The following is a 19565-nucleotide window of genomic DNA, read 5'->3' on the forward strand; positions in this document are numbered from 1 at the left end:
CCCACTGTGAAGATTTTCCAATGTACAAATACATAAAGAAATAGTAAGTAAAATACATCTGGTGAAAGGTTTAGGTTAGGTTAGGTTTATTCAGCTTGTATGCCGCCCTACTCCCGGGAGAACTCAGGGCGGCTAACAATAAGAAGGGAAGGGGGTACAAAAATAAAAACAACAATTAAAAATTCAGCAACAGTCATAACATCAGATGGGGCTGGATAATTCAACAGCCCCAGGCCTGCCGGAACAGCCAGGTCTTAGTTGATTTGCGGAAGTCCTGAATCATAGTAGGGTGGGGTTTTTTTTGGGGGGGGGGGGTTATAAGAGATATCTTACTATAAATGTATATCAGAATTTTCATTCACTAAAAAGCTAGGATATGCTGATCAATGGGGAAGCTGAGTTAGCACCTATATAATATATAAATAGGGGATGTGGTGGCTCGGTGGCTCAGTGGCTAGGATGCTGAGCTTGTCGATCAGAAAGATCGGCGGTTCGGCAGTTCAAATCCCTAGTGCCATCTAACGGAATGAGCTCCTATTACTTGTCCCAGCTTCTGCCAACCTAGCAGTTCGAAAGCATGTAAAAATGCAAGTTGAAAAAGTAGAAACCACCTTTGGTGGGAAGATAACAGCGTTCCATGCGCCTTCATCATTTAATCATGCTGGCCACATGACCACAGAGACATCTTTGGACAGCGCTGACTCTTTGGCTTTGAAACTGAGATGAGCATCACCCCCTAGAGTTGGGAACGACTAGCACATATGTGCGAGGGGAACCTTTACATTTTTAATATATAATTTAAATGCTTGTAGCCATAGGATAAAAAGCAATGAAAGCAATGTAATCACTTCCGTATTACAGAAATTAATCCTATAATTGTGTTGCCCTTAATGTGATAAAACAATTTTGCTGATTTGAGCTCTCTTTGTACCCTGATCATCAGGGTGCAGAAGTATTGTTCGCCCTATGACTTAACCCAAAACTGATATTTTTAAACTGTTGGCCAGGGGAGATCAGGGGAGCTAGAAGAAATCAGAGACCACGTAGACAAAGAAAAGAGCTATGTTTTCCCTTCAGTGCTAATTAAAGTGGAACAAAACTGTTGCCTTGTATTGCATTCATAAACGTTTGATATTTCTAGGTCTTGAAGACTTTTTTCACACGAGTCATGTTTACCAAAATTTAGCTTTTCCCCTAAGACCATAGGGGAAAATTGTGAGAGCGAACAGCTCTTGAAATATCTTATTATCTTTTGCATTCAGGTCGTTCAAACAAGCAAGTCATCCTTATTGCAAATGATTACTGGAAGAAATTGCTTCATAGGGCAAGGTTTTTTCTGGCTGAGGTAAGTCAGAATCATCTAATGTTTTAAAATGCAATGAATAAGTGCCAGAAAATTCTGGGCACACTCCCACTAGGGCCGGAAGAGGCTGTCCTCCTTATGTGTCAGCCCCACCTATTTTCACCCCCTAAAGGCCACATGATCTCTTAAGCTGCCCTACACAGTTTAGAGAACAAGTTCAGTTCTCTGATGTCCACAAACTCAGATTGATTAAGCACTGCTTCTCCTGTGTTTGGCGGTTCTGGGAGCCACAGAAACAATGCTGCCAAAATTTCACAAGCGGTTGCCTCTTCTATTTTTCTTCTTTTCAACTTGTACTGCAGTAAGTTTACCTGGGGAGGGTATGGACCTTTGTAAACTACGTAGTCATCTAAAATATCATAATGACTGAAATGCCATCCTGTGTTTTTTCCCCCCCTTTTATTCAGATTTTTGCCACACGTGAAAACTGCTGTATCTTGGATGAACGATTCGTAAGTTGATATCTGTGTTATTTTTGCAGTTCTTTCTAATCAGGTTGTTACTGTAGATTGTTAACTGTAAGCGTGAAGTTCTTACTGAAGTCCATGACTCTTTTTAGATTGACAACTGACCATCAGTATAGGGTTTTTAGTCATCTTGTTTAGGTTTAGATATCTATTTATTGCAGATCCCTTTATTGTTCCACATCTTCTCATGTGTATAGAAAAAAAGCTCTATTGTTGGGCTATAAAATATTTCTCATTAGGCGATACGATTAAAAAAAATTCTCTTTTTCTTTAGGGAAACTTTTGTCCTACAACATGCGGCATTGCAGATTTCGCAACCAGTTATCATTCAGTTGTTGATGGAGATCTTCGGATCCTTGAACAATTGTTGCAGGACATTTCTAATTCTTCAGGTGTCACTGACAATTTGATACGCCAGATCCGACAAGTGCATGTCCAGCCAGCAACTCAAACAAGTGAGAATCAAAAGCTACCGTAAATAGTTTTTACTATTTCAATGATTCCGTTTGGTATCCTTAAAGTTTCATGCATGCCCTGCTTTTTTCTTTTCTTTCTGCAGGTGTGGTTCCAGGTTATACACAGAAGTCCAGACAAATCATTGATGAAATTATCAGATATGAAAACATCATTGTCGGCCATGAAAATACTATACAGTAGGTTTAATTATTACTATTTTTCAATGTTGAGAAGGCAAAAAGAAAATGTGGATTGAATTAGAGGGTTTCCATCTATTTTATTCCAGCAGAATTTCTGCTGGTGTACGAAAACCAAATCTTCCTTCCTTCCATGTTTGTCAAATTAGCTGTCAAATTTAAAAACAGTTATAAACTGTTTATATTGTAGTTTACTACAGTATGCAACTTATGTGAAAGGTAAATATGAGTAGAGCCAGACTACACCAAACAGTTCTTGTTCATTTAAAAGAAGCACAGAGTTTGTAGACTATTGCATTACTTTGTATTTTAACTAAAGCAGAATTACTTATTTTTAAAAGAACCGTTATATTTTACGAAGGATAAAGAATAGCAAAAATGTTGAGAGAATGTTTGTTATCTCACTATATACATGACTTATCTAGCACATCTTAACCATATAGCACTCCTTTGGGGTAGGGAAGGAACAGACTTGGCATTCTCCAGATATTGTTGAAGTTTAGTTCTCAATATTCTCCTTTGTGTCAGCTCTGGAAGCCATTTTAACACCTGGTCGCTGACACTTTGTTGGTTAGAATGGCTGGGATCTCTTAAAGTTATAGTTACTAATTTCTAATAGATTTTAGGCTCCCCATATCAGCTTAAGACGGAATGATTTATCCATTTTAGACCCTTTCTATTTTTCTTAGTTTGAATTATATGTTTATATTTGCATTTTTTTTTCATTTGGGGCCTTCCTTCTGTAATGTGGGAAGAAAAATAGTATAGAAATAGAAGAAGAATATTACAGTGTAAGCACATATACAGAAGTTGATCTGCAAATTGATAGCCCCATTTAAGCGTTATCCTATTCAATACTGAATAGATAAAGAGGAAAGGACATTTTAGAATCCCTCCTCAATCTGTACATTCAGTGGAGAGAAGATGTAGGGAATTGCAAACTCATATTTCTCTTTCATTTATTTCATTCCTCGCTGCTTTCTTTTGTAGAAGGAAAGGCCATCAAATGTGAGTTTCAAGTGCTTCTACCTGTATAATAAATCTATATTATACTTTTTAAACTCCAGGCAATTGACAGACATGCTGATATTAAACAATAACAAGATTCAGTTATTAAAGCAGAAAACTGCTCAGCTCGAGGCACAATGTCAACAGCCATGTAGAGACACTGTCCAGATACAAGAATTAACTGGAAGAGGTAAGAGTAACAAGCTGTTGTATTACTAATTTACTAACACTAAATTCTATGCTCTCCTCTGAAGAACTGTTTACCAAGACAAAAGTACATTATATACCCATTACAATCTAATCTGCAATTGATTTTAAAAAGCGTTTCTTTAACATATTATAAATTAATAGAAATAATTAGTTGACTTAGCTGTTTTAGGTTAAATTTATTTTTCGAGAAGATATTCTTAAATAGCAGTTAGGCATAGAGGCAAGATCTTAACAAAATCTATTTTTTAAGTGAAAGAAATAAATTGATTCCAGTGGATATTAACAGCCTTAAGATGTAGATGTTACTGCTATAATTATCTTTTGACCTCAGTTGTAAGAACACTTATAAATCAATTCGTTTAGTATTAGTTACACTCTACATTTTAATAGTTTTCATAGAATTTTGGATATTATGATCTAATATATTATGTTAAATTAATGGCATTTAAAATTATTGTCATATGGAAGCAATCCAAAAATAAGCCACTAAGAAACTGTATGCAAAAGCATTTTCACTGTGGCTTCGGAAGTTGTGTAAAGCATGTTGACATAAGGCTAATGCACAAATATTCTATGCAGAAATAAGTTGTCTTTAAGTTACAATAAGATGTAAATGGGAGAAATATTGATTGTATTTAACTCATTTAATTTTGAACTACTCACTTGCTGGTCTTGGAAATACGAATTTCTGAATTATTAAATATGACCTTCCAGTATGTGACTCAAAGGTTGATTAGGGCCAAAAGAAATTGGCCCTATCTCCCCAAATGGATTCTTATCAACAGGAGATGAGAAGCTAAGAAGATATCAGTAATTGTTTCCATAATCCTTAAGGCTAAAGATAGGAAACATACTATTGCCACTGGTCACTGGTTGAGATGGATGGCTATAGTAACTGAACAAACAAATAAGTAAGCAAATAAGTAAGTAAGTAAGCAAGTATGGAAACGAGTGGCAGAACCTAGAGTAGAGTTAAAAGAGAAATAAGCCTAGAATCTCTACATAACCACAAGTGAACTATGTCCAATTACACTTCTGCTGAATTTCGTTCAGCCTAACTCCTAACAGGTGCTAACTGTTAGTTGAGAATATTCCTGTGCAAAGGCATGAGTAGCAATAAATCAGTTTAATTGGACCTTCACATATGGCCTTGATCTTTTGTGCCTCAAAAATATCTGTCAATATATATTTTTTAAAGTATCTTAGGCAATGGCCTAGGCTAGGGCACTTTTTTCCAGTTTTGTAAATTTCTATGGAGGTCAAGAGGTGCCACTTTCAGAGGAAACATCAAAGTTGAAAAACAGATATACGGTCATATCTGTTGAAACAAAATAGCAACTAGCTTTATAATAATGAAGTATCAAACAAAAATATACTTTATAATTCTGCTCATGTTGCTTTATTTATTCCCATATCTGCTTTTGTATAGGACCACCAATGAATGGGCTTCTTGTAGCCTTATTTAGGCCATGAGGACTAATGGAAACATTTGCAGACATTTTCTAAACATATGAGCCATCTGGGCTTATTGATCTACATTGGCTAGTTTCACGTCACATGTTTTATTGCAAAATACAGTTGCTATTTCCATAACATGCTAAGATGCAGAACAGTAGTGGGATTCAAATAATTTAACAACCGGTTCTCTGCCCTAATGACCAGTTGGATAGGCGTGGTTCAGGGGGTCATGTGACTGGGTAGGTGTGGCCAACTCAACATCACTCAGGTCGATGGGCGCTTCGCCTTAGCTGTTACAATGTAATAAGGGTTAACCGGAGAGGCAGTTTCTGTAAGCAGGGCAATAAAGATGAGGCTAGAAGCAACACCAGAATGTTTCCTTCATGCCTTCCTTACAGGATTAGCCCTGTAAAGTGGGAAAAAACAAAATGAGATTTCTTCCAACAACCGGTTCTCCGAACTGCTTAGAAAGCTAACAACCGGTTCTCTCGAATAGCTACGAGCTGGCTGAATCCCACCACTGATGCAGAAATAAACCAAATTATAGCTGCTTCCCCCTTCATTCAGTATGCTAAGACAAAGATTGGTTGCCATTATTTTAAGCTAATTTCTGTACTTATTGAACCTTAGTTATTTTCTCAAGCTATCTGTGAGAGGGATCTTGGAGTCCCAGTGTACAATCATGTGCAGCAGCAGCCAAAAAAGGCCAATGCAATCCCAGACTGTATTAACAAAAAGACAGAATCAAGACCACATGAAGTATGAGTACCATTTTACAAAACCTTAGTAAGACCATACCTGGGATATTGCATCCAGTTTTGGCCATCACACTGTTAAAATGTATTGAGACTTTGGAAAAAGGGCAGAGTGGAGCAACAAAGATGTATAGGGGCCTGAAGATTAAGCATGATGAACAGTAGCAGGAGTTGGGTCTAGTCTAGCGAAAAGAAGGACCAGGGGAGACATGATAGCACTGTTCCAATGTTTGAAGGGCTGCCAACAAAAAAGAAGAGATCAACCTATTTTCCGAGACACCAGAAGGCAAGACAAGAAACAATGGATGGAAACTAATTAAAGAGAGATCCAACCTAGAACTAAGAAAAAAATTCTTGACAGTGAGAACTATCAGCCAGAGAAACAGCTTGCTTTCAGAAGTTGTAGGTCTTCTGTATCCCTGGAACAGGGTTGGGTGGCTGCCAGTGTTACTGCCAGTTCGCAAGCCGTGTGCAACCCGCAGCCAATCCGTGTGTGGGTGCGATCTCCGATGTAAATTGTTCTGCGTGCATGTGCAGAACAATTTACAGCGAACTGCGCATGCGCAGTCACCAAAATCCAAAATCGCGGTGGCCAAGTGGCAGCGAGGGAACTGGTTTGGGGGCGTGGCAGGCCTGGGTTGCTGCCGGTTCTGCGACTCAGGCCTGAATTCCACTACCAGTTCAGCTGAACCGGGCCAAACCGGCAGCAACCCACCTCTGCACTGAAGGCTTTTAAGAAGAGACTGGACAGCCAGTTCTCTGGAATGACATAGGGTCTCCTGTCTGAGCAAGCAGTTGGATTAGAAGACCTCCAAGGTCTATTCGAACTGTGATATTCTGTTCTGTTCTGTTTTCTTCTACTCTACTCTACTGCTAGTTTCATTTGAACTGATGTGAACAACCTCTATGGCAGGAATCTAGATGCTTAGAAGCTTGACTATATGTTTCAATTTCCATCAGAAAAAAAATCATGTTCAGTACCAAATAAATTCCATTACCAATAACAACAGTGAGGCTTTGGTTCGGATACAAGCCCCTGTAAGTTTTATGTTATGTGGATTTGAAGTAGGGGTGGGTTTCGGTTGGAACGGGGCCGGTGGCATCCTCATGCATGCGCGCGGTGCACGCATGCGTACTAGCATCTGTGCGACGCTCCAGCCTCTCCTGGAGGATTGCGCAGGCGCTGTATGCGTCTTGCGCATGCGTAGAAGTGCAGAACTCATCAAAACCGGGTAAGGACCGCGGGCGGGCAGGCGCGCCCTTCGCCGTTCCCAGAAGTTACTTACTTCCGGTTCACCGACCAACCGGTTCGCAGGGACTGCCGCAAACCAGTTGAAACCCACCCCTGGTTTGAAGTAATTTATTTCAAAGCAATTCAGCATGTATAGTTGAGGATAACTAGTGGAGTAGACCCTTCATTGCAACAGGAATGCTTGGAGTCCAATCTTTTCTTCCTTACAGCATAGATGTGAGATTAAAGGGATATATATATATATATATATATATATATATATATATATATATATATATATATATATATATATATATATATATATATATATATATATATACACATACATACATACATACATACATACGTGTGTGTGTGTGTGTGTGTGTGTGTGTGTGTGTATGTATGTATGTATATATATATATATATATATATATATATATATATATATATATATATATATATATATATATATATATATATATATATATATATATATATATACACTTAAAGTCACAACCCCTGGTATGCCCAAGTGTGGGAGGAAGGTCACACTTCCACTCTCTGTCATTAGGCTCGTCACAAGAGTCCATCCAGACAGAAACCCAATATTTTTACTGTTGCCTTTGTTATATTTGTGTTTTTATTTGTGCTGATAAATAAATAAAGGAAGACTAGTATAGATCTATTTCAAGCTATTTAGCTCTCATCAGCTAGCCATATCCTTACTGGGATACTGGGATATGGCTAGCTGATGAGAGCTAAATAGCTTGAAATAGATCTATACTAGTCTTCCTTTATTTATTTATCAGCACAAATAAACACACACACACACATACATACATACATACATACATACATACATACATACATACATATATATATATATATATATATATATATATATATATATATATATATATTGTGCTGTGAATACTTTTAGCAAGACAGAATGAGAACATAATAAACCATCATTTAAAATAAAGAGGGTTTTTAGGGTTAACTAAAAATGAATATAGTGGATTGCAGTTATCACAACTCACTTTTCTCTTAAATATTAATTATAGATTGTCAAGACATTGCTAATAAAGGTGCCCGGCAGAGTGGATTGTACTTCATAAAGCCCCTGAAAGCTAAGCAACAGTTCCTAGTGTACTGTGAAATCGACAATCTGGGCAATGGGTGGACAGTTTTACAGAGGGTAAGCATATCATGGGGAAAAAAAGAGATACAACAAAGGAGTTCACGGCACAACAATATATAATCTCTATCCGTCGAGAAGGAGAGAAGAAAGGAGGGAAGGAAGGAGGGAATGTAGGAGAGAAGGAAGGGGGAAGGAAGGAGGAAAGGAAGGGGGAAAGGAAGGAGAGAAGGAGAGAAGAAAGGAGGGAAGGAAGGAGGGAAGGAAGGAAGGAGAGAAGGAGAGAAGAAAGGAGGGAAGGAAGGAGGGAATGTAGGAGAGAAGGAAGGGGGAAGAAAGGAGGAAAGGAAGGGGGAAAGGAAGGAGAGAAGGAGAGAAGAAAGGAGGGAAGGAAGGAAGGAGGGAAGGAAGGAGAGTAGGAGAGAAGAAACGAGGGAAAGAAAGAGGGAAGGAGGGAAGAAGAAGTAGGACCGTTGTAAGATAAGATGGATCTATGGGATGGTAAGAAAGCAATCTTCAAGTATATTGTCAACTGTAGGGAAAAAATTGTTATAAATACATATTATTAATAATAGTTATGAGATCATATAATTGTGAATGTATATATGAAATTGATAAAATAAAATAAAATAAAATAATATCTATCTGTCTTCTGTTTTATTTACAGAGGCTTGATGGCAGTGAAGACTTTCACAAAACCTGGAATCAGTATAAGGAAGGATTTGGACATCTGTCACCCAATGACAATACAGAATTCTGGTTGGGAAATGAAAAGATTCATTTAATAACTACTCAGACTACAGTCCCCTATGCCTTGAGAATAGAGCTGGAGGATTGGAGTAACCAAAAAAGGTATAGATTTCTTTATCAGTTTAAAGTTCATAATTAACATAAAGGGGACTGGCAAAAATTGCTATTTTAGCTACCTGCACTTTACATGCGCTAGCATATAAGTGATACAATAAGATCACTGCAGCTGCTAGTTGTAACGCTGCCGTGGTGGCACAGTGGTCAGAATGCAGTACTGCAGGTTATGTCTGCTGACTGCCAGCTGCCCGCACTTCGGAAGTTCAGTTCTCAACGGCTCAAGATTGAGTTAGCCTTCCATCCTTCCGTGGTGGGTAAAATGAGGACCCCAATTGTTGAGGACAGTATGCTAACTTGGTAAACTGCTTAGAGAGGACTGTAAAAGCACTGTGAATCAGTGTATAAGCGCTACTGCTATTCTACAAGCTAAATGTATTGTATTTCAAACCCACTGAAATTAGTGGAATTTAAATTGCTTTTAACCAATGTATACTTTAGCATTATAATATTAGCTAGAGTTAGTTTGTTTATCTGTTTTAAATAAAGACTTATTTGTCTGAGCAATGTCTGCAGGAATGATCATACTATAGTTGGTCCATTATTTGCTTGCCTGTGTAGATGCTATGTATTTGTTTAACTCCTGAAATTAAGTATTTTAATAATTTCTCAGGAATGAGTGCAAACCCCTGCCCTTGAAATATTAGTATTGGGCCATCCAACTGAATGGCTAATAAATTAAAGGCCACAAGAAGTTAATAGTGATTTTCGTTCTTTTTTTCCCCAACCCAGCTATGCCGATTATGCCCATTTCAAATTGGGAAATGAAGCTGACAAATACCGTTTGATCTATGCCTACTTCGTTGGGGGTGAAGCTGGGGATGCCTTTGATGGGTTTGCTTTTGGAGACGATCCCAGCGACAAGTTTTTTACTTCTCACAACGGCATACAGTTTAGCACGCCTGACAGCGATAATGATAAATATGAAGGCAACTGTGCTGAACAAGATGGATCTGGGTGGTGGATGAACAAGTGTCATGCCGCCCATCTGAATGGCAAATATTATTCAGGTAATGTTTGGAAGTTCACATACGCACAATGCGCTCTATGAATGAGACATTTCCCAAGCCGCTGCTTTCTGACTTTCCCAGCAGTTTTTAACTTACGGTATAGCCTTTCTTCATACCATTTTTGCCTCTTTTAAAAATTCATGAAATATCATTAAGAAGGAAAAGCGGAGGTTAGTTGAACAATGTCTTTTGATACCTTCCATCTTAAGTATTTTAAGCAGGTATTAATTCATGTCCTCCTTCCCTTTTTTTTTTTTTTAAAAAGAAGAGAGCTTAATATCTGCAACATAAATTTTTGGGTTATTAGCTCTAAATTAAACATACCAGAGGTGGTATTTGTTGGTTCTCTGAACTACTCAAAATTTCTACTACTGGTTATCCAGAACCAGTCAGAACCTGCTGAATTTCACCCCTATTAAAAGATCGGCATGCGCAGAAGCATTGCACGAGTAAGTGTGTGTGCACGAGTAAACTGGTAGTACAAAAAATGGAAACCCACCACTGATTCTTAACAATAGTTCTGGCCATTGAGAAGCTGGAAACACAATTATACAAAAAGCTGTCAAGATAATATCCTGGTGGGGTCCTTGGTGCTTTCCAAACTTGTTTGTTTGTGTGTTTGCAGAAGTTTTATTACCAAACTAGATAACATCATCAGTATTAGAAAGGAGTAGAGTTTGCTCTCATTTTATATTCTAGTGACTTTCCGGGAGTGGTTTTGATGGTTCCTTAACTTTTGTTTACTATTAGCTTGTTTGGAAGTTCCTTGACGAATTGATCTGATTTAATGCCATGGAACTTCTAAATAAGCATTAAAACATAAGGAGCGAATTAAATATGCCTTTGCTGCAGTGGTGAAATTCAATTTTTTTTTACTGCCGGTTCTGTGGGCGTGGCTTGGCGGACAGCAGGGGAAGGATACTGCAAAATCTCAATTCCAACCTCACTCTGGGGCCAGTCAGAGGAGGTATTTGCCGGTTCTCCAAACTATTCAAATTTCCTCTTCCGGTTCTCCAGAACCAGTCAGGACCTGCTGAATTTCACCCCTGCTTTCTTGGCTTGGCTGTCAAGGGCAGTCACATTGCCATCAAGGTTAATAGCCATTGATCTCTATGACTTTCATGAACTGATGCAGTCTTTTTGTAAAAAAAAAAAAAAACAGCCAAACTGGTAGACAGCACATCTCATGATAGCAAATTCCAACGTTGGATTATAATTCATGCAGAAATGTTAAACACCGTGTCTGTAGCAGTTTTATTTTTAATGTAAATGTGTTTTTATTTATTTTTTCCATTTTCATTTTCGTACAGTCACATATATACTGTGCATAACCGGGGCCATATAACATTAAACAATAAACACAGCCATTCCTCTTGTCAACAATACCCCCCAAAATAGAAACCCAATGTACCTCTTCGACCCTCCATACACCCTTTCTTTCACCCCCCTCCAACTTTCCATCTTCCCTCCATCATTCCCCTCTACCCTACTTCCCCTCCCCCTCTACCACGCCTCTCTCCCAGTACACTCCCTCCCTTCCTTCTCACCCTCCCTCCAATCCTCTCCCCCACCCTCCCACCCCTCTTTCTTCTATCCCTCTACTCCTCCCTTTGGTGTATTTCTACTATCTATTAATATATTCAGCTTGTCCTATTTTTACAGTGGAATTAAAGAGCAACAGTATACAAGTGCAGTCGCGTTACTTTGAAATCTAATCCCCCCTCCCCACTAACACCCCAGTGTCTGTAGCAGTTTAATACCATTGTACTTGATCGTAGAATAAATGAAATTACCTAACGTTCACCTAGCACGGTCTTAAAATTAATATATATTAATTTTATCAATTAATAACATTAAGTTACCCGCATAGGTATCTCAAAGCTATGTAAAAGTATTTCCTGGCTCATTTACATTTTACTTCTCCCCTCCCACCCATTTTAGGAGGCACTTATACCGAGAAAGATGCAGGTCCAACTGGCTATGACAATGGCATTATCTGGGCAACTTGGCGTGATCGGTGGTACTCCTTAAAGAAAACAGTTATGAAAGTCATTCCTTTCACCAGACTCGCAATTGTAACAGGGCAACAAAGTGGAGGAGTGAAAGATGTTGATTTTGGAAGCCGTGGAGACATTTAGAAAGACAACTGCCTTTGTAAAGGCAACGATGAACACCAATGCTATCGAATTTTGAGCATATTGTTTACAATAAAACGGCACATTCATGACAAGAAGTGTATTTTTTTTAAGAAAGAAATCATCTTAAGTTTTCTAATAAACATACATGATTACTGATCATATACCGTAAGTTCTGGCGGTGTCTACTACTTAAATTGACTTTAAAAGCAGGTGCTCTAGATTATTGTGATTGGTTTAAAAATTAGTCATATTTATAGAGGACATCAGTTTAAATCAATAGCCTTTATGTATGTCATGACTAATTGAAATCTCACTGATATCATTGCTTGGTTCCCACAATGAGCTAAGCTTACCACACCATATTTAGGCATGTTCAACAGCAATTGGATGTTTGTTGGCTGATAGGCTATAAATCATTGGTTAACAAACTAGAACAGCTAAGTGCACAGGAGCCAAAGATAAATAAACCAGCTTATGACTTAGACCAAAATTTGCACCTAGCCATTTAAACTTCTAATAACTTTGTCTTGCCCCAGTCAAATCATGAGGAAAATGATTTCTGTTGATAATCTGGTTTCATTAAGTGTAACTTCTTGTAAACATAAAGACATTTAAGATAGCAATGTGATTAATGTCTACCGAGGATGTCAGATAAATGAGCAAAGATCTTCAAGGAATTCTATTTGCAGACATTAAAAAACCAATATTTTTCAAATACCAGTGTTTGTTTTCATTTCTACTGCAAGTTAGAGATGCTTTAAAAAATAAGATAGAAGTGAAGCTAAACTCAGTTCAGACAGTAATTTTCTCTATTACTGGAATAAAAGGCATTCATTGTTCATTTCTTGCACACATTGCATAAATATATGTGTGTACAGTTGTGTAGACCTGTGATGGCGAACTATGGCATGCATGCCACAGGCCAGCTGATTTCTTTTGCCTTCTGGAGGGTGGGGGAGGGCATTTTCACCCTCCCAAGGCTTCAGGAAAGCCTCCAGAGCCTGTGAATGACAAAAAACAGGCCCAACGGGCAAATCGGAAGTTCGGAAACAAACTTCCGGTTTGCCTATTGGGTGGTTTTTTTGCCCTACCCAGGCTTCAGTAAAGCCTCCGGAGCCTGGGGAGTGCGAAAGCTCCCCAGGGATGGAGGACAGGGAGTCATGTGCGTATGTGCGGGGCGGGGGTCACACGTGCATGCACAGGTGGGTGAGGCACATTGAATTGGGGTGTGAGCACCCACAATTTTCACACGCCTTTACAAAAAGGTTCGCCATCAATGTATTGATCTACATTGGCTAGTTTCACATCACATCACACACACACACCACACACACACACACACACAGAGTATGTATAATTGATTAAATATTAAACACAGAGAGAGAGAGATGCAACCCCCTCTTTCCAGCTAACTCATTGTTTCAGAAGCATTGGTATCAATTCAGATCATCAAGGTGTTGCCAAATAAGGTAAAATTCAATGGTGATACTCAGCTTTGGTTCCCTTTTTAAGGGCTTTTAACAGGAATGCAATTAACAGGAATAAAAAAAAAGTTTTCAAAACTTTATTTGCAAATAGATTTATTTCAAAACTATATGCAAAAACATAGAATGGATTGACATGTTTGTGCTAAACCATCATGTAGATTTTTTTATTTGTTTTCATATCCTATGAATGGAATGTACATTGCTTAATTTATTATCAAATTTGTATACTAGTCTATGCTAGTATAAGCACATAATATCAAAATACATATCGCTATCACAATACAAAATCAATTAAAAAAAAAACACACAGATTGAAAAACAGTTATCATATTAGATATAAAATACAATATGTCAACAAAAACCAACATAAATCAATAAACCACTTAATTTCTGGATACCAAACAGAGGAAGACTGTTTTAACTGTTTTCCTAAAACTTAGAAGAATGGAAACCAATTGGAACTTCTGGGGAAAATTCATATATAATTAGGGGACAGCAAGACAACAAGTCTATACTTGGTCTTTTGTCCTTCTGCATTTCTCACCACTTATAGAAAAGGAATTCCTCGAAGAAAGACTTCACCAATGGGTAGATGTTATTAAAGGTTAAAAATCCCCAAGGGAAATGAAGCCATACCAAGTAGGAATTTTTAGTAACCAACAGAACAAGTGAATTCTGAAAACTATTGGCAACCAATGTAACCTCAATATAGGTATTATAGTATGAATTCAGTTTCCATCAGCCAGCAAGTATTGATTGAAATCTCTCCCAGCTGCAGCTTTCAGATAAAATTTCAAAGACAGCCCCAAGTAGCGCAAATTGCAATAGTCTAATTTCAAGGAGCTGCTTAACTTCGAGCCAATTTCAAAAATATTTTCTGATCTAAAAAGGACTACAGTTGTTTTCTCTGCTTGTGATCAAGTTTTCAGTTTTCAGATGGCTCCAAATATTCAGGATAGTGAAAACAAATATATAACACAGAAATTAAGGGGAATGGAAAATAAACTGGCAAATTAGATTCTTTGTATGAACTAATGTACCTTTATGATCTAAAATTATAAATATTAATAGTATCATACTAATAGGTCACTTTAAAGCCAACATGTGTTCAATAATTGTTCTAGCAATAGTTAGCAATAGTTAGGCTTATATACCGCTTCATAGGGCTTTCAGCCCTCTCTAAGCGGTTTACAGAGTCAGCATATTGCCCCCAACAACAATCTGGGTCCTCATTTTACCCACCTCGGAAGGATGGAAGGCTGAGTCAACCTTGAGCCTGGTGGGATTTGAACAGCCAAACTGCTGAACTGCAGTGCTGAATTTAACCACTGCGCCACCTCGGCTCATTCTACAATGTCCTTGGATATGAATTGAAAGGAACATACCATATACCTTTAAAAAAAACAAGGTTAGGACTTATCTATGATATGGTACTATACCATATGATATGGTAAATATTGGCTTTCAGCTTCACATTAAATCTTTGCCTGTGTTTGCTGGGCAAGTGGACATATAAGGAACACATTTAGTTGCTGTTTTCCTGACTCTGTTTTTAATGAGTCACTTTTCAGCCATATATTACACCTATCATTAATGATAATAGTATCTTGTTTATGAAATCCCAAACAATGGTGCTCTGAATCCCTTAACATCAAGTGTCTGATATAGAGTAATCTTTACCATCAAAGAAATGAACAAAAGCTTGAAGCCGAAGAAGTCATCAAAGTATAGATTATACCTGACCCTAACTAACTGGACATCTATTGCCAATATTAGCATTGATACTACAAGGCTAGGTAGACTAACTTTATGGGGTTCAAACAGTCCTTTCAGAAATATAAAAAGGTAAAGGATTCCCCTATCAGTTGTGCCTGACTCTAGAGGGCAGTGTTCATCTCTGATTCACAGCTGAGGGAGCCAGTGTTGTCCAAAGACAATTCTGTAGATATGTGGTCAGCATGACTATATGCGAGGCACGTAGAGTAGAGTAGAGTAGAGTAGAGTAGAGTAGAGTAGAATAGAATAGAATAGAATAGAATAGAATAGAATAGAATAGAATAGAATAGAATAGAATAGAATTCTTTATTGGCCAAGTGTGATTGGACACACAAGCAATTTGTCTTTGGTGCATATGATCTCAGTGTACATAGAAAGACAAGATACATTCATCAAGAATCATAAGGTACAACACTTAATGATAGTCATAGGATACAAATAAGCAATCGGGAAACAATCAATATCAATATAAATGGTAAGGATACAAGCAACACAGTTATAGTCATGCAGTCATAAGTGGGAGGAGATGGGTGATAGGAACGATGAGAAGACTAATAGTAATAGTAATGCAGCCTTAGTGAATAGTTTGACAGTGGTGAGGGAATTATTTGTTTAACACAGTGATGGTGTTTGGTAAAAAACTGTTCTTGTGTCTAGTTGTCTTGCTGTGCATTGCTCTATAGAGTCGTTTTGAGGGTAGGAGTTGAAACAAATTGTGTCCAGGATGTGAGTGGTCTGTAAATATTTTCAGGGCCTTCTTTTTGACTCATGCAGTATACAGATCCTCAATGGAAGACATGTTGGTAGTAATTGTGTTTTCTAATTATCCGTTGAAATCTATGTTTGTCTTGTTGGGTTGCAGAATTAAACCAGACAGTTATAGAGGTGCAGATAATAGACTCAATATTTTCTCTGTAGAACTGTATCAGCAGCTCCTTCGGCAGTTTGAGCTTCCTGAGTTGGCGCAGAAAGAGCAATCTTTGTTGTGGTTTTTAAATGACATTTTTGATGATAGGTGCCCATTTTAGGTCTTGAGATATGATAGAACCAAGAATAATAGCAATAGCAGTAGACTTATATACCGCTTCATAGGGCTTTCAGCCCTCTCTAAGCGGTTTACAGAGAGTCAGCATATTGCCCCCAACAATCTGGGTCCTCATTTTACCCACCTCGGAAGGATGGAAGGCTGAGTCAACCCTGAGCCGGTGAGATTTGAACCGCTGAACTGCTGATCTAGCAGTAGCCTGCAGTGCTGCATTTAACCACTGCGCCACCTTGGTCTCCACTGTTGATATTATGTTGTCTAGTATTGTAAGAGGTGAAAGTATGGGAGGGTTTATCCTAAAGTCTACCACCATTTCTAGAACACTGTTACATTCCCACCAAAGTGGTACCTATTTATCTATTAGCATGTGCTTTCAAACTGCTAGATTGGCAGGAGTTAAGCAAGTAATGGGACCTCCCCCTGTCACTTGTAACTTAGGTCTTGAACTACCAACCTTTCACATGTGTCCAGTTAATCATTCCAGCAGTGTATTATATCAAGGTATGACCCAGATTTTGATGACATTGATGACATTTTGAATGGTGTTATGGTTCCACCATTAATGTCATCAAAAAAGGGCAAAAAAGGGCCCATTTTTTGTTTGTTTTTGTCCTCCCCAGCCCCCAGGAGCACTTTGCAGGCCTTCCAAAGCCTATGCACGTCCATTTTTGCTAAGGGGGTGGGGTTCTGGGAGGCCAAAAATGCTATATTCAGTGTAAAAGACCCACCCAGATTTTCACCCTTTTTTGGGGGGGAAAGAGGTGCATCTTGTACTCTGAAAACTATGGTATTTTCTTTCAGTTGATTCTGTAATAAATTGAAAGCTTCCAAAATTCCCAAATATTTGTAGTCTTCTTCTGGTGCTATTGCTTTTATCAGATCTTCATTTTTTAATCTGTATTGAAATTGAACTTCAAATTTTTAATTATAATCATTATCATTATTGGAGTCCCATCTCAAATTCCTCTGACGGTTCCATGCTTCTGGTTCTTTGGCACCATTCATATATATATATATATATATATATATATATATATATATATATATATATATATATATATATATATATATATATATATATATATATATATATATATATATATATATATATATATATATATATATATATATATATATATATATATATATATATATATATATTTAGTTATAGTATCCTGTTATGAGTTGCAGACGTGCTATAGCAGGGGTCCCTAACCCCAAGGCTGCAGCCCACTACCAGGCCTTGAGACTTTTGGAATCAGGAAATGGTGGGTGAGTGTGTGCACATGAATCCCCACTTGTGCACATCCTCAGTCACACAAGCAGAGGACGAGCACATGGGCACCTGCTCCATTTGTATGAGTGACAGATGCGCGTGCCCACTGCACATGCATGTGCTTGCCCGCCAGCCACATAGAACCATCCCCTCTTCCCCCACCACAGGTCCACAAAGCAAAAAGATTGTGAAACTCTGCTATAGTTATGCCATGGTGCTTCTTCCATCTCACAGGCACACATGTCAACATTCTGTATTTGGTCCCATTCTTTTTTACATGCATACTAAATGCTCCTGAAATAAATTAACATGAGGTCTGAGCTCAAAGAGCAACAATCCATAGGTAATACACAGCTCATTAACCTTCAGAAGGTCAGTTATTAGCTCTCTGAGAGTCGTTGAGGCCACTTGGGAGTTTATCTGTATCAGAGGTGGGTTCCTGCCAGTTCTAACCACTTCTATAGAAGAGGTTCCACAAATCTACATTGCTGTTTAGAACCGGTTCCAGCTCCCTCCCCCCCACCCGTCCGCACATCATCAAGATGAAGAGTGAAAGGAGGAATTCTGGGAGTTGAAGTCCACAAGTCTTAAAGCTGCCAAGTTTGAACACCCCTGGGGTTTTTTTCTTAAAGGGTTAGGGGTGCAAGGCTCTTGTAACTTGACAGCTTTAAGACTTGCGTGCTTCAAACGCCAGAGTTTCTGAGCCAACATTTTGGTTGCTAAGCAAGAACGTTGTTAAGTGAGCTTCACCACATTTTACAAGTTGACCACTCCGACCCGGTCACATGGCTGGCAAGCCACTCCCACCCAGTCACATGACTGGCAAGCCACTCCCACAAAGCAGGCCACACCTACGGAAGAGGTTCTATAAAATTTTGAAACCCACCACTGATCTGTACCCTCAGAATCACCTGAATCAGAATGCAAATATGTGTGGAACCTTCTTGGAACTGATGAAAGGACTGTATTGCAGACAGGAAATAGGCGGTATCATATCCCTCTTCAATGCCAAGAGGGGACAGTTCCATTTTAACATAGATGGTCTCTTAAACCCCTCTTTCAAACCAGTGGTCCTCTTTGTCCAAAATGTAGAGTTTGCTGTCTTCAAAAGAGTGACCTTTCTCTTTTAAATCCAGATGGATTGTCTAAGCTTGCCCTCTTCGGTTTGTTCTCCTATATGTTATGCCATGTGTTTGTGAAGTGGCTGCTTTGTTTCCACAATGTACAGATCTTAACTCCAAATATCTCACTGAAAAGTACTGTACATATCAGATTGTTCTATTTGTGCCCAGGTGTTTTATCCTTGGTGTGGGCAAAGTTTTGCCTTTGTGTATTCTTGGGTTTGAAGTTTGCATGAATGTTGTGTTGGTTGAAAATCCTCCTGAGCTTTTCAGATATTCCAGCAATGTGGCTTCAACAACTCTCAGAGAGCTAACTACTGACCTTCAGAGTGTGAAAGGCTAACCTTCAGATGACTGCAATAATCGTAAAGCCTTCTATTACCCACCATTCAGTCAGAACTAAAGAAGCTTCTTGATTGAGAAGTGAAATGTTTTCAAAGGAAAAAAAAACAATGGAAGCCCAACTGCCTTTTAAGAACCACCTTTGGGGTAGAGAGGAATGTATGTCAATATGAATAGAAATGGAAAACAATCCTATCGATGTGCCAAACTTAACTGGGTT

General features: G+C 38.4%; 1 protein-coding gene across 1 annotated transcript; it reads left to right on the plus strand.

Annotated features, from left to right (window-relative positions):
- The first annotated feature begins 1492 nt into the window (after nucleotides 1–1492).
- On the plus strand, nucleotides 1493–13013 carry FGG (fibrinogen gamma chain). The gene is made up of 9 exons (XM_087724691.1): nucleotides 1493–1664; nucleotides 1771–1815; nucleotides 2105–2285; nucleotides 2390–2483; nucleotides 3551–3681; nucleotides 8213–8346; nucleotides 8954–9138; nucleotides 9883–10160; nucleotides 12102–13013. Exons 1-9 carry the CDS (start codon nucleotides 1602–1604, stop codon nucleotides 12296–12298), a joined length of 1308 nt encoding a protein of 435 aa, XP_087580817.1. The 5' UTR covers nucleotides 1493–1601; the 3' UTR covers nucleotides 12299–13013.
- Nucleotides 13014–19565: the final 6552 nt, after the last annotated feature.

This window comes from Thamnophis sirtalis, unplaced genomic scaffold (genome assembly GCF_051295495.1).
Source record: "Thamnophis sirtalis isolate CommonGarterSnake01/CBP01778 unplaced genomic scaffold, rThaSir2_p1.2 scaffold_10, whole genome shotgun sequence".
Taxonomy (NCBI): Eukaryota; Metazoa; Chordata; class Lepidosauria; order Squamata; family Natricidae; genus Thamnophis; species Thamnophis sirtalis.